Source organism: Porites lutea, chromosome 2, assembly GCF_958299795.1.
Source record: "Porites lutea chromosome 2, jaPorLute2.1, whole genome shotgun sequence".
Taxonomy (NCBI): Eukaryota; Metazoa; Cnidaria; class Anthozoa; order Scleractinia; family Poritidae; genus Porites; species Porites lutea.
This window is the reverse complement of record NC_133202.1, coordinates 51,551,809-51,568,271: the sequence shown is the minus strand read 5'-3', so window position 1 is coordinate 51,568,271 and position 16,463 is coordinate 51,551,809. Positions and strand designations below refer to the sequence as shown.

The 16,463-nt window shown below is 33.8% G+C and overlaps 2 protein-coding genes across 2 annotated transcripts in view; one reads left to right on the top strand and one right to left on the bottom strand.

The window, feature by feature from the left end:
• LOC140928977 (DNA repair protein XRCC4-like) overlaps positions 1–15,368 on the bottom strand; it is a 35,330-nt gene extending 19,962 nt beyond the window's left edge. The window contains exons 1-10 of the mRNA XM_073378788.1: positions 15,189–15,368; positions 14,060–14,208; positions 13,718–13,753; positions 13,356–13,454; positions 12,653–12,718; positions 11,948–12,004; positions 11,134–11,188; positions 9,974–10,012; positions 8,667–8,736; positions 7,679–7,733 (exon numbers count right to left, since the gene is read on the bottom strand). Coding sequence (XP_073234889.1) covers positions 7,679–7,733; positions 8,667–8,736; positions 9,974–10,012; positions 11,134–11,188; positions 11,948–12,004; positions 12,653–12,718; positions 13,356–13,454; positions 13,718–13,753; positions 14,060–14,208; positions 15,189–15,318 — 756 coding nt within the window. The 5' untranslated portion in view covers positions 15,319–15,368. The remainder of the gene's footprint in view (positions 1–7,678; positions 7,734–8,666; positions 8,737–9,973; positions 10,013–11,133; positions 11,189–11,947; positions 12,005–12,652; positions 12,719–13,355; positions 13,455–13,717; positions 13,754–14,059; positions 14,209–15,188) is intronic.
• Positions 15,369–15,662: 294 nt separating this feature from the next.
• The window catches only part of LOC140928975 (arrestin domain-containing protein 4-like), a 14,330-nt gene continuing 13,529 nt past the window's right edge, over positions 15,663–16,463 (top strand). The window contains exon 1 of the mRNA XM_073378787.1: positions 15,663–15,993. Within this exon, the coding sequence (XP_073234888.1) occupies positions 15,771–15,993 (223 nt within the window). The 5' untranslated portion in view covers positions 15,663–15,770. The remainder of the gene's footprint in view (positions 15,994–16,463) is intronic.

The following is a 16,463-nucleotide window of genomic DNA, read 5'->3' as shown; positions in this document are numbered from 1 at the left end:
TTGACCTGGAACAGACTTTAGATGCGGCTCCAGCAAATAACGCTCACCAAACTAAAACAGGTCTTAGATTTGTTGCTGATAATACAGGAGAAACTACTCCTTTTGATTGGTATAACGCACGATTATCAATGGATTTTAATGTAAATAAGCTGGCAGATGGAGGAAATATTGCAGTTGCTGACCATAACGGAATTGTAAATGGTAGTAACTCATTTATAGAAAAATTAAGTATCCTAGCAAATGGTCGAGAAGTTTATAGTTGTAATTATGCAAATCATGTTGTAAATATTAAAAATCTTCTTGAGTATAATCCTTCATATGCTGAGAGTGTTGCTACAAACGAATTTTATTTTCTTGATACATCAACAGCTGCAGAGGAAAGACCTGCTCAAGCAACATATAATAAAGGTTTTCATAAAAGAAAATTACTATTAGGTGTATCAGCCACAGTAAACTGTGAAATTCCTCTTAATAGATATTCTTTCTTTGAAGCATTGGAAGATAAATTACTTCCAAATACAAAAATTGAGCTAAATATCGAAATTGAAAAAGATGCAAATTTAATTTTTCAAGGTGCTGATGATTGTAGAGTTATTATAACAAGACTACAACTTTTTATTCCAAAACTTACGTTTAATTCAGAAGGACAAAAGTTGTACATGGAAAATTATCTTAAACCTTACAAATGGACATATTTGAATGAAGTAGTTGAAAGATCAAATAATACACAGCAACAGACAGGACATTTTAGAATTACAAATGCTATTTCAAAACCAAGGCATGTATTTGTTTTTGGAATTGATACGGCAAGAATTGATGAACAAACGGCGAATCCATTTTTATACGATACTTTTAATCTACCAAATAATGCTAATATATCAAGATGTTACTTGGAAGTTGCAAATGGAAACGAATACCCAGATATTCACTTTAAACCTTCTACAGTCAAGAGTTTTTAGAAATGTAATGTCATACGTCTATGCAAATAATGATTATCAAGGTGGAACATTACTTAATATAAGTAATTTCAAAACTTTATTTCCTTTTGTTTATTTTGACCTAACAAAACAAAAAATGGATATAAAAGATGGCGTTACAAAATTAGCATTTCATTACGAACTATCCGCTAATCCAAACGCTGATTATAATATTTACGCATTAGTCTTACATGAAAGAATAGCAGAAATATCACAACAGGACGGAAAACTATTGCTTCGTGCTTAGATTTAATATAATCTAAATATTAAAATAAAATGACTACTTATATAGAATACGGAGTAAAACTTACAGATGGACAAAAGTCAAAATTGGCTTCTGCAATATTAAATAAATCACCACTAACTCTTCGGTTAAAACATTCTCATCTTCGAGGTTCTGATGAGTTAATGCTTACTCAAAGACAAATTTCTAAAATAAAGAAATCTATTGCAAATGGAACAGGATCAGATATAAAGATAAGTAAAACACAGATTAGACGTTCTGTAAAACATGGTGGAAACTTATTTTCCTCACTAGCATCTCTTGGAGCAAAAGTACTACCTTACGCAATAAAAGGAGTTTCAAAAGTTGTTCCTGCATTGGCAACTGGTGCTGCTACTGCACTTGGAGAAATTGGTCTAAATAAAATATTTGGAAAAGGAATAACAATCCCCCCACAGTTTTTCCCAATGTTACCACCTCTTGTAAGAGAATTTACCAAATCACAAATAAATCAAATTAACAAAGCTTATCAAACAGGAGGACGATTGGTTATAAAACCAACTCGTAAACAGATAGAAGGAGGATTTCTTGGAACTCTTGCATCTATTGGAATCCCAATGGCAATTAGTTTAGTATCTAAGATGTGGTGGACTTCAGGTTGATAGACGTGGTTCATCTAATACAGCAAATGTTTACGTTCCACATCCTCCTCCTCCACCCACACATGGTGAAGGTTATCCTTATCACTTTCCACCACCCTTTATCGGTACATGGAAAAACCCAATTGGAATGAGAGTTAAAAAAAAAAAGTCCAAGTCCAAAGGAAAAGGTCTTCTTCTAGGAAAAAACAGCCCATTCAACTCAATCCCATTAATAGGGGCAATTTTGTAATTAAACCTCTATCCAACTTTGACCTCATGGAATGGATAAAAAGACTTGGTATTAAACATTTCAGAGGAATATATAGTCGCGATGGACTACCAAACAAAATCAAAAAAGAATGTGGAATAATTAATCTAGATGATATAACAGGTCCTGGAACACACTGGGTTTGTTATAGAAATATAGACAATGTAGTTGAGTACTTTGATCCATTTGGACTAATAATGCCAAATGAAGCATTAAAGTATTTTCATACTTCTGGAAAACGTATAGTTTACTCAATGGATGAAATACAAAATCGTAATACTGTTCTCTGTGGTTATTGGTGTTTATATTATCTGTTTGAGAGACAAAAGGGTAATAGTATTCTAAATGTAATACATAACCCTCATTTTGATAATGACAATAGTGATTTCATACAAGAGTATTTTGGAGGATAAAAAATAATATTTATTAAATATTATTTTTTTTATTCACTATCCGCTGGCGTATCCTTTAGTTGCTTAACTTTCTCAACTTTTTTATTTAAATCTTTAACACTATCAACTATTTCATCAAAACTACAATAAATATTAATAAGTCGATAAAGTTTCTTCTTTTTATCACTATTTATTTTCAACCAAGAATAGTCCTCATCTCTGATTTTTTTCCACATCTCACATTCACCAGCCATTAGTATTCTAGAAAGATCATCATTTTTCTTTCTAAGAGCCTCAAACTCATTATTTATTTGTGTTCGTACATCTTTCTCAAAATCTTTGAGTGTTTTAACATCCATCTTTTTTTCTATTTCAGAAAAGAATTTGGCTTCCATTTATTATATAAATAGATAATTACCTTTTATTATATTATTCAACGTAATTGATTTTTCACTTATTTCCATAAGCAACTCAAATATTTTTATAAATCTAGTGTCATTTTCCAGTCTAGGAAAATTAGCATATTCATAACTCATATTTAGGTTATTGTATATCTTTTGAAGTTCACTTTTTACAAAATTAGATCTAGTAGACATATTTTATCTAAACATTATATTAAATGAAAGAATCATATTGCATTGTAGATAAAAGAGTAACTCCTTGCACAGAGCCAAGTGGTTACCAAAAAGATAAAAGAGGGCGTACTCAATTCTTTTGTAGATGTGCAGTTTGTGGAAACAAAAAAGTTAGATATGTGAAAACTGGAACAGCTTCTCAAAGTGGAAGTGGAAAAAAGAGAAAACGAAAGTCAAAAAACTAAACAGCCCGTCTGAAGGGGCGGGCGTCTTTGATACTGTTGTTGGTACAGCAGTTGATGGATTTGTTCATTACGGTTTACCTTGGATGGGTAAGAAAGCAGTTGAAATGGGACGATATGGAGCAAGCGAGTTAATGAGAAATAAAAATCTTCAGAAGAAAGCTGTAAATTATGGGATTAGTAAACTCACTCCATTTATTCAAGATTCTGTTGGAACAGCTATGGACCAGTTATCAACCAAAGTGAGACCAAAAAATAAATATAAAACTGATAGACCAGAATTAGATGGAAGAGGAATAGATATTCACAAGCAGATTGGTAAATTACCAAAACCAAAAGGTGGATGGACCTTACCAGAGCATAAATATACAGGTCCTTATAATGATCTCGAAAACCAAGTAAGATACAATCCGGAAACTGGTGAAATATTAGAAATTTACGATCAACCAACTGGACCAACTGATGCCGTGGCCATGCAACATGATGTTGATTATAGTGTTTGTGGTGATGACAGAAAGTGTAAAAATAAAGCTGACAGAAAGATGGTAAAATCGTTAGATGCAATTCCTTGGAAAGAAAGGCAATGGGGGCATACTTTGGCTAGAACAATAATAAATACAAAACAAAAACTTGGAATGGGATCAAAAAACGTAAAGCGGCGTTGAGTAGTGATTGGTCTCAACAATTAGCCGACGAACTTCACAAACCAATCACAAGAAACTTTCAGAAGAGAACAGTAATCTCAAACGGGATTGATGATATCTGGGCTGCTGATTTAGTTGAAATGCAAAAGTTTAGTAAGTGGAATAAAGGGATAAAGTATCTGCTAATGATAATAGATGTGTTTAGTAAGTATGGTTGGATTAGGGGGATAAAAGATAAAAAAACTGAAACTGTTAGTAAAGCATTTGATGATATATTTAAAAGTAAACGTAAACCGCAGATGTTATGGACAGATAAAGGTTCTGAGTTTATAAGTAAACATTTTAAAGATTTTTTGAAAAGAGAGGGAATTAAACTGTATCACACTGAAAATGAAGAGAAATCAAGTGTTGTTGAGCGATGGAATAAAACAATGAAAAACAGAATGTGGAAGATGTTTACTGTGAATAACAACACTGTTTACTGGGATAAGATAGATAAACTGGTTTATGACTATAATAATGCGAGACACTCTAGCATTAAAATGACTCCTGTTGAAGCTAGTAAAAAGAAAAATGAGCGTAAAGTTTGGAATAATTTGCACGGTGATTTAATTTACTTGAAACCTGGTAAACCAAAGTTTTCTATTGGAGATCATGTTAGAATTTCAAAATATAAGAGGCGAGTATTTGATAAAGGTTACACACCAAACTGGACAGAGGAGATATTTGTAATTGATAAAGTTCTTCCAACAAAACCTATTACGTATAACATTGTTGATTTGATGGGAGAAGAGATTAAGGGTTCTTTTTATGAACAAGAATTACAGAAAGCAAAACAACAGACATTTAGAATAGAAAAAATAATCAGGAGGGATAATAAAAAGAAAATGGCATTAGTAAAATGGAGTGGATATCCTGATAAATTTAACTCGTGGGTGAGTTCTAAGGATTTGATTGATTTTTAATACAAAATATTGTATTAAAAATAGTTATTTACTCGTTTTCTTCATCAGAGATAACTAAGTCTTCGACTACTTGATCAGTTATCTCTTCAATATCGCTTTGCTCTTCATCTTCCTCTTCAATTGTTAGTAAAGATTCCCTAGGTTTTAATGGTTTGATATAGCACTCATGTACTTTTATTTGTAAAGATGTAACAGTCTTACTTATAAAAATTCCTTCAATTATCAATGCTAATTTAACATTGCAATATTGATTAATATATTTGAAAGGATTTAAATCCTTCTTTCCTTTTGTTTTAAATAGTGAAAGAATTTTCTTAGATTTTTCTGAGTAAATAAGTTTTGCGTAAAGAACTGGTGCGGATGAAGGATCTATTCTTGTTTTCTTCTTTCCTTTTTTATCTGTATATTCTTCTTGTTTGAAATAAAATGGTGAAGATAGAGATGATGCTAGAGCTGGTCCATATTCATTCTCTAAATGTTGCTGAGATAGAGTTGTTACATTATTAATAACATCAAAAAATGCTTTTTCTTTATTACTAGGTTCACTATCTTTAGACCAAAGACATACTGGAATACTATAACCAACTAATTTACCTGTTTCTTGATTTTTCTTTTCATTAACACCAAAACTAAAAAGAACTGGAGATTCAACTACAAGTGGTCCTTTTTTGTTATTTGGATATTTGACTTCAATTGGAATACGTTTGTATTTAATCTTGCTATCTTTGACTTTGTACTCTTTGGCTTCATTAAAGATAATATTCTCTTGGGTAATATTTTCGTAACTTGACAACTGCATTTTATTAATATTTAGTTAATCTTTAAATCATAAATCAATTTTATTTTTTAGGCCAGAGAAGATGAACACTCCAATAGTTTGATGATTCTGGATTATTATAAGTTAATTCTCCCTGTTTATTTTTTATCTTTGTAGCTCTAGAAAGATATTTATCTCTTCGCTCTTTATCTTTGTGAATAGTGTAGTCTGGATATTTTGGTGAACCAAAGTGAACTTTCTTTCCACCTGGAAGTGTTGCCATGTATTTGTTATTTTTTCGGGTTGAATAATCAAGTGATTCTGCACCAAGTTTTTTAGCATTTCTGGTTAATCTCTTAAACTCAGATCCAGTAACAACATATTTTTCTTTTGGAATATAATCTGGATCCTCATCATGTTTATAACCATCATCAACTATAAAATCCAAATCCTCTTTTGTTGGAGTAGTTTCTCTCGATCTTGGTTCCATTTTTATTAGTTGATTATATTAATTTTAATCAACCTGGTAAAAAATAAATAATATCTTCTATTACTCCTACTAAAATATAATCTGGGTCCCATTTTGTTGGATCAAAACCTTTAGTGTTAATAACCTTTTCAAAATAACGTAATAGTTTCTCATTATATAATAACTTTTGAATATTTTCATGATAAAATTTAAGATATATGTAGTGTTCTAACATTTTTAAAAAATGTAAATCAATAAAACTTTTTTTTATTTCAATTTTAAGTAATATTCGCCTATTAAGAAATTTTTTTAATTTTTTTATCTTACCCAATCTATCACAATAATTTTTATATTTTCTTCTATCAGAAGCAATAGCTTTCTTTTTCTTTTTTGCTTTGTAATAGTTATAAACACGAGTTTCTAGAAAGTTGTCAAATATTCTTTTTATTTTTTCTATAGATGTCATTTTCTTATTATAAAGTTACACATATTTAAATCATTAATCTTATAACAAAAAAAATGTTATAGGATTACAATGAATTAATCACAGTATTAGTTGGCTTTATAATTATAAGGTAAAACATTAACATTTAGTATTTTATAATTATCTTTTCTATATTTCAAAGCTACTGACTTTTTATTACAAAATTACATCTTTATAACACTCGACTCTAATTTCTGGATTTGGATATTCTTTGAGTAACAAATATAATTTATGATCTTTATCATTTTTAATATATTCCATTTTATCATATATTGATAAACAAGTATTTGCTATATAAACTTTTTTCCCAGGAAAATGAATTGAAAAAATTTTTTGAAAATAATTATCCATTTATTAATTTAATATTTTATTATTTTAAATCATTTTAAAACTTGTAACAAAAAATGTTATAAGTTTAGAAATCATCACTATCATCATCACTAAATGGTAATATTATTTCATAATCTTCATAATCACTATAATCATCACTATCATCATCATCACTAAATTTTATTTGATTATATATTTTTTTAAATATATCATAGAATTCTATAAAACCAGGATAAGGTTTACCATCAACTAAATACTCTCCATTTTCATCATCACTATCATCATCATCACTATCTCTTCTATAAACAAAATCATCTTCACAAAAAGCATCATGACGTAGTTTATATAATTCAAAATTTTTATTAATAAAGATTAAATTGTTAGTACTATCACTTGGTATAATCATACCACTAATATTCTTTAATTTACCTTTTTCCTGTCCTTTAAGAAAATCTTTCATAATATTCTTAATTCTAACAACTGTTTTACTCTCAAATAATCCATGATTTAATTTATCCAGTTTATTTATTAAATACTTAAAATCCTTATTTATTCCTCTTATGAAAAGATATTCTTTTTTATAATTTTCTGCATAATGTGGAATTTTATTATTTCTAATTTCCATCATTTTTCCAATTAATTCCGTTTGAGGGGGGGTACTAAAATGCGCTACAGATACCATTTTGCTAACTACTTGTTGTAGCTACTTACGTCATCCTGTTCCATCGCTTCACTGCAGCCTGTGTCGTCATCTGCACTTTCTTGCCTTTAAAAGTGTTAACGATACAATTTACATAAGGGCGCTTTTTTGGCTTATTTCAATCTAGCCGGCATCAACAAAAAGGACTGTTGATGGCCGGTTATATTGTTGTTGGCTAATACGGGGCAAAAAGATAAACTAACATTTTTACACGGCAATGAGATAATCCGCCAGACGCAGTGATAAAAGTGTGTACTACAAGTATATAGTTTAGAACTTACATACATAAATTGACTAATAATTCGATCTTGAACAATACTTCAGCACAGTCAAACCTTTATTTTAACTAGTTTTTGTTGTTGTTGTTGTTGGCCTTTAAGTTTTCAGCGTTTTTAGCATCTTATGGGCAGCTTATGTCAAAGAAAGTAAATCCTGTTTAAATTGCTGACTTTGCATAACAGAGGTTACACTAGCCTAAAAGTCAGGCACGAAATTAAAGAAAAGGCTAATTGGTCATTCCATCACATGAGGTATTTACAGAGGTCAAAAAGGATCTGGTGGTCTGAACTAAGTGAAGGTATGTGAAAGGGGTAGGTACCATAATTGTCAACAAAAGAAAGGTATAGGAAAGATGTACCTTTTCTGCATAAATGGTATATTCAAGGGTAAGGGTTTGGACCTCAGGGAAGGGCCTCACGCGTTCCACAGGTGAAAGATTTGTTGAGAGCTCCCCGGGCTGTGTTCACTTTCGAATTCTGTTTAGATCCCTGCACTTCTCAAATTAACAGCTGTTAATTTGTCGACTATGATAGCACTCGGAGTCAAATTTATCTTCTATTAGCTCCCGATGCAGCCACTCACAGCGTGGCTCTTTTTCCAGAGAAGCGAGGGCAAGCGCAAGGCAAGCGTGGAGCGCAGAACTCGCAAGAAGAGGGAAAGGCGCGCCCTCCTGGCCATTTCCCAAGGGTGACTGTTAGACACAAGTTTTACCGTATTTACCTGCTGGAAGCCGATTTTCCCTTCGGTTTTACTTTGCTTTTGCCTGGCTTCGCATCACATTCCTTGGTGCCTGCAATTGAGACAACACAAGTCGACACTCATTCACGATAATCAAAATTCAGGACCTTGAACTATATTGGTCGGAAAAACAAAATCCACACCCCGTTCGCCTCTTCAGCTACCACCGCCTAAGAGAATGTCTTTGGTTTTGAGGTGCCAAATCCACCACCTCGACTAGAACAATACCATCAAGCCCTTAAGTCATTTAGAAACTAATCAAGCCATTAATCTGGTCACTACCTGGCAAAAAAGAACTGAAACTGTCCAAAACCGGGAACTTCACTTCCTTCTGATTCTGATGCTAACAATCAGATTCCGAAGTTTCTTGTACTGGACTCAAGTTGCCGGGTATTTGCAATTAGTAGGTAATGAAATGAACACCTAGGGAGTTCTTTTGGTCTCATTATCCTTTTAGCCAGGGGTTAAATGCTCATAATCAGGGGGAAATTCCCCGCTCCCCACCCTTAGTGACAGCAGCCTGACATTATTCTCTGGCCTGCTTGGCTGAATCTTGCTCATTTGGGCATGGTTTGAAAGATCTCTTCCCTCTTCACAAGAAGAAACAAAGTTGTCTATGACCAAGCAAACAGAATGATGATGTCTCAAGTGGTGCACGAGACAAGGATCTGTAGGGGCGGTTGCAGGAGGTTCAGGTGTAAATGGGTAAATTTGCCCCATGTCTACCCTCCATCTGACGAGATGACTGGACCGATAAAATACACTAAAGACTATCATATTTTTGAAGCTGAAGATTTGCATAGTCAATATTAAATTCATGGTGCGGTGTAAGCCCAACAAATTTCCTGGTTTTTCTGACTAAAAAGGTGACCTGGGGCCCATTTCTCGAGAGTCGCAATAACTTTTCAGGCCCGGAAAATGCTTTCATGTTTACCATGTTTGCATTCAAAATCAAAGTTTCAATACTTTTGAAAATGACACGATGAAAGTATTGGGTAATGAAGCAAAATTGACTGGTTTATGAGCCAGGAACTGTGCTACCATTCAACAGGTTTTGATTTCAAAATTTGCCTTTGGACCTGAAAAGTTACTGAGACTTTTGAGAAACTGGTCCCTGGTCGGTCATACTGTATGTCTGGTTCTTCCTAAAATAATTAATACCTAATTAATATCTGATTAATATTATGTTGATATCCGTAGACCCATAAGGAGGCAATTGCCTGGAAGGTAGACAACAGATATTACAACAGATATCTTTAGCCATAACACAGCATACATTCATTACATACCTTTTTCAGGTTCAGCTACTGCAGTTCTAGCTTCATTCACTAGAATAAACCAATCAGAATACACTTGAGAAACATATAACAATATGAAGGGCTAATGGAAGAATGCTATGATGTTACAAGGTAGGACACTGACTTGAGATAGACAAACCAGTGATCAGTGAACAGTACTCTTTATGGCTAGATTATTAATAACATTTTTGTCTCACTCTCTAACTTTTTAATCTGTGAAGGAAATCCTACGGTGTTGCCATTCAAATGAAAACTCTTTGGTACAACTTTTGCACTGTGCCTGTCACTATATGTAGGAGTTAACAAAAGGCAATAATATTGCTTTTGGAGGATTATTTCGTATTGAAACCATGTATCAGAACTGGGGTAAAAGGGTTTCAAGGAAAAAAGGATGCGAAATTCAATTATAATCATAATACATCTACAGACTGTTCAGTCTTTGGTTCAACACCCCCACACATTTGTCAATATTAAAATGAAGTGAAATGTAGATCTATACTATTGTTTTTGGACATCTTAGCAAATAATTATAGAAGAAACAAAAAGCAAACTGCGGTGATAAGTATACAAGGAAATATAAATGCATCGCCCAGGGTTGTTTTTAAAGCTAGTTGTTGAGACCACCAGGCTCAGGTAAAACTAAATCTACATTGCATGACAGGAAAACTGAGCACCTTAAACTTAGTACGAGTAAACAATCACTCATCTGCTACATATCACATCATGTCAACAGGTCACAACATGAAATGGCACTATTTCGAAATTTTGGCAAGAGGATGGTCAGATACCCAATTTGCAAGATAAAAGAAATTCTGCTGTTAGTTAAAAGAACCAATTCCCTAAGTGAGAATGTCAGCAGTGAAAAACTTTACCTTTTTTAGTTTGCATGCTTTATTTAAATGCAAATTTTCGTACTGTATGTCATCTAGTATTGTTTCTTTAATTAGTTACTTTTTCACTTCTTTCCAGAAATGTGTTAAAATTATATTTCCTCATGTTTAGCACTGTAGTTTGCTTTTTGTTTCTTCTGAAGCGAAATGTCTTTGCCTTGAAGCTGCAGTATAAGGAGCCCCCCCCTCCCCCCTTCCTCTCCCCCCCCCCCCCCCACACACACACACACACATACACACACTTCAATATTTAGCACGTACCTAACTCCTTCAATTGCCTGATCTTGGCTTTTTTGGTATTAAGAACAGTAGCAAACTGAGGACAAAAAGACAATAATATATACTCCACTATGCACCAGATAATTGTCAGTTTCATAACCGAAAATAACAAAATGATTTGCAGTCAATTTTTTCACAAGGGATTTTGTTATCAGCTAACTTTCCGATTGACTTTTTCCAGACAACACACTTATAGAAATACAATGTAAGAAGCATGCATGGTCAACTACACTTCTGGGCCCAGCTGTTCAAAGACTGGGTTAAATTTTAATCCGGGTTTCTTTTTGTCTTTTTCAAAGGCATTTCCTGGCACAATTTTGTCTAATTCTTTGTAGAGCACCGGATGAACAAATTGTAGACAAAAAGAATTTGAACTGAATTTGATTTGTATTAAAGAGTTTCATGACTGAACTTCAAATTTTGTACTAACCCTGTATTATCTTAATCCAGCTTTGAACAGCCCTTTGGCCCTGAAGCTTTTGTCTCATTAATCTACAGAGGATTGCTAGGTGAGTCTTAGCCCTAAGAAAACAGCCGACATTCCGCGATACCACAACTGGTTTCCCTACTGAATGATGTCTGAGAAATGAACAAAGAAATTCTGATAAGTTAATAACACATCAATACCGGGCCAACTGAGATCTGGGTAGTGTTTCTAATTGGTTGAGCCACAAAGGAACCTTGGGGGTATTAAACCAGTGAAGACATAATGAAATGTTGGCTGTTTTCTCAGGTTGTCTGCTTGACTTGTGGGCACAATGAATTTCAGTGACTCATAAAGTATGAAAAACCTGACCTTTCCAAAAAGATCTAACTCCATTTCCTCTTTAGCTGTAACAGACTTTTCCAGAAGCTGAACAATAAAAAAGAACAAACTAATAGAAAAAACGTTAATACCATCAATACTTATCCTCTGACTGATGAATATACCAAACATTCTTTTTGATATCCCTGGAGGATGTTGAAAGAACTTGAAAAAATTTGCACATTAGAGAGTGGCATGATTTACAACTTTTCATGTGTTTTCCTTGGATAACACCCAAATGTGTTGTGGTAGTAAAAATAAAAAATATTTTGCGCATATTGCTTCAATTTATAATATAAGTTTAGATGGGCATGAATTTTTTCATGCAGTTCTCTTAATTAATCAGTGAAATTAAAAGCTATTGTATCTAGAATATACATGTAAATATAAATTGAACGATAAATGTAACAATAAAAATAATACCAATGATAACCAGCAATACAGCTTTATAAACTTTTCAGTGTCTATGCAAACAATGATCTGTTTACAGCTGATGTATTATTAGTTTTGTCTAAATGTAGTTTAGTAACTCAAAAGATAATACTATTTGTACATTACATGCAAAAATCCTCCAAAAGTTGGTTGGATGCCCCAGCCTTATTGTTGGACTTCAAAATTTGAAAGTTCTCATTTCTTATCAGTAATAGAATATTTAGAATTACCACTACATGTATAAAAAGGCTGTGATCAACAAACCCTCAAAGCATCTTCCCTCTCTGAAGAAAGCCTTTCATTATCTGACTTCAATGATGACATTTCTTGCTAAGAAGAGAAATTAAAAACAAACAACCACAAAGAACACATTAATTTGAATGTCTTTAAATATGGTGTGCATGTACCTGACTTACATAGTACTGTATCCTTTCGAAAATGACGAGAAAAACAATAACACTAGCCTGTTCACAGACCCTCTATTTTCTCTTTTGAGATCTTGAGCCCGCATAGGAAAATAAAAACAGTGAGGGATGTATTCACTGCAATCTTGCGCTCGCTCTGGACACTCAATTTGCTCTAGGCTGTTGATTTGCCCAAAAAGAAAAAAAATTATGGGCAGACTACAATTACATGCAACAATAATTAAACACCTACTATACACTTTAGCTGCATATTGTCGCTCTACCTTGTACTTAAATGAGAAGCAAATTACATAGAAATAGATATGAGGTGGAAGAAAAAATTAATGTGCTCATTTGTACAGAGCTTTTTTTTCTTTTTTTGTTTGTTTGTTTGTTTTTTTTGCATGCAACAACTGCAGTTGGCTATATCACACTTCATTTTGCCTGAAACTGTACCATAACTCCCCCAACACAGAGCATTTAAGACATCATTCAGTAACAAGGACATTCTAGCCCTAATCAAACAATAATGGTCACCATGATGTCACCTTAAAACATTTTACCTTTAGTTTTGCCATTTGATCCACTGCTAGGTCAAAAATGTTTTTCACTACAACAGCACTATCATCAACTTTGGACAATTTCAGTGATCCCAGCTGAAACTAAAAATTGAACATGAAGAATGAAAATTAATATTTCATATCTTACAAAAGCTTGCAAAAATGTGAATTACATATGAAACAAATTTTTTGGCAACTGATCAATTCCGTGGAAGTCTCTGAAGTCAAACATTACACCCAACTTATAAAAACTGGCATTCCCTCATGCATGAAAGGCACAAGTTTTGAGGTTTTGATGAGATGAGATTTACAATGTTCATCGTGAACTTAGTTCTGAAAAAAAAAGCTCTCTTGGTATTCTTTACCTTAATGCCATCTCCAATATGCTTCTTCCAAGAAAACTGTTGAGGTAAACAAGACTAGCTGTCAATAAGTGTTAACCCTTTAAGTCTCAAGAATGATCAACATCAGTTTTCTCCTGATATATCAATAGATAATCAAGAGAGTAGGTTAGGAGAATTAATAAAATGATCAGCTGAGTGAAAATGCTACAAACAAATTCTCTCCACTGGTTCTTCAAGGAAATGTATGGAGATCAGTTGGAAGAATCATTTGGTGCTAGGAATTAGGGTCACCAATAATTATTACCTTACTGTAAGCATAAAATGAGAATACATGCACTGTTTTACATTCCATTATCTCCCAACCTGTAAATGATTTCCATGAATCTTAGCATGATAAACAAAATTATCTTGTCCTGTTGACTGTCCGGTTAAAGCTCTTCTTGTCTGGGCAGCAAATTCAGCTATACTCATGTCTGCAGTCTGAGCCATTGATTCCACAGTTCCTGCATCAACTTTAAGTAGAGTTGTCCATGTAGATAATTATCAAATACATTTAAGTTAAGAAGGAGATCAAAGGTGGCCTATGAACAATATACATGTTGCGTTTAATTGACAAATGGTAATATAAATATGTAGACACACCCAAGACCCTGGTAATGTCTCTAAGGAACATCCAAAAACAAGAATATGAGAGACACATCACAAACACATACACAGCCTTGAGATTGGATCAAAATTTTCTGAGACTCCCCACTGAGAGAGCAAGGCCCTACCAGTTGAGCTATCATTAAAACTACATGTGTACAACTGGGAGCTGGTCATGTTATTGTAGCTGGTTCAATAAAACTGTGAAAGGATAGAGATGAAATGATGGACATATATGTGAAAATTGTACATTAAAAACAGTAGAATGAAGGATTAAATGTGCAGAGGGTCATTGCATTCATAGATGCAGCTTTTGCAGATAATGATAATGACGACAAATAATGTCATAAAATAATGCCATGATAATGATAATGATACAGAACAAGGTTTCAACCTTGAATATTTGCTTGGTGAGACTGGCAGGTTATATTGCAAGCCTACTTGCTCTTGCAACCAACTAAGTCTACCGGGGGGGGGGGGGAACTCCCATATGAAAGGGGCGGGGATGCTCGTTGTCTCTTTAGGGTTGCACGTGAAGAAATATACAAAAATTATATACTTTCAATTCGTTTTATTTACTCGATTCATGCAATTTAAGTTTACAACTGTCTCTTTTAGGGTAAAAAAAAAGAGGTTGTGTCACGCTCGGACTGACGTTTAGGGTTTTCATTCAAATTTCCAAAGAGCTTCCCCGCCCATTTCATATGGAGTCCCCTCGAGAGTACATTGTAGTACATTAAGGTAAACGCTATTTTCAGTGAACTCAAGTAGCTGCTAACCCAAAAGAATGCTGCTGACATCGCTAACATTGCTAAGAAATTTCTACAAGGCACAGTAATAACCATACCTGTTTCGCGCCAGACTTGTTCACCGTTGCAGACTGTCAGATCGAACCCATTTTTGCCCCCGTCAAATGAATTCGTGAGAAGATAATAATTTTGATCTCCAGCTTCTATTCTTGTAAAGGCCTGATGCATTGTAAGGTTGTTTAGAGATATATAGAATCGAATGAATGGAACCGAATGAATGCTTCGCTTGTGACGATAAAAAGTGACAGGCGACAACAATTTCAGTAGAACCTGGGCTCTAGTTTTTTCCGACAACCGGTCACAAAAAAGGGTCAAATATGTTTTTTTTTATCTATTTATTTTTTCTAAAGTTCCAGAAACATTCTACAACTTATTCTTATAAAAAGAAAACAAGAAAAAGCAGATTTCTGAAAAAGGAAAAAGCGGTGACAAGGTTCACTAGCATTTATTTCCCGCCCCTTTCACGCCAACTGACGTCTGTCACGCAATTTTTTGCTTATCGCTCATGAATATCTCAACAGTTTTAGACAATTCAGCCATTTATTTGACTTCGTCGCCGAAGTATCGTCCTTCTGTTAACGAAGTTTACACATTTATTGTTTCCAAAACGGTGTGAAGAGATGGCCAATCTCTTTGCCTTCGCTCTTGCCGAAAACAGACTGGTTTATCAGCCAGGTGAAACAATTTCGGGAAGCTTGCTTCTCAACACAGACAAGGAGCTAAATTTGAGAAGTATTCGGGTTGAACTACAAGGAACAGGACACGTACGCATTCGTTCCGGTAAAGTCACCTACGAGAGGAGAGAGCCGTATCTGGGTTTTCAGATAGTCGTACTTGGAAGAGGTGAGAATTTAACACGTAAACTTTTGTTTCTGACAGTGCGATTCTTTCGAAGGGAATGTTCAGAAAGGAAAATAATTTGGCACAGAGGAGAACTCGCCTTGTGTCCAACTCGTCTATTAAATAAGCGTGGTTTCAAATCACATGATAGAAAACTTATTAGCATACACAAGCTTTCGATCCATCACGGAATCTTTTTTAAGTAGTATAGAGTATTCTACACTGGGATTTGAAACCTCGTTTACTTTAAATATAATGATCATCCAAGTGACTCGTTCTTCGCAACAGTGTAAGAACACCTCGACCATATCCTTTACGACCCAAACTTCAAAAACATGAAAAGTCATTTCATTATTTTAAAGACCTCGATAATTCGAGCAGCGATAAGTATGTAAAGCACTTTCCCAAGATTCTTTTCACACACGAAAACGCCAGAAAATATTGCGTAAAACAATAACAACAACCTAACACTT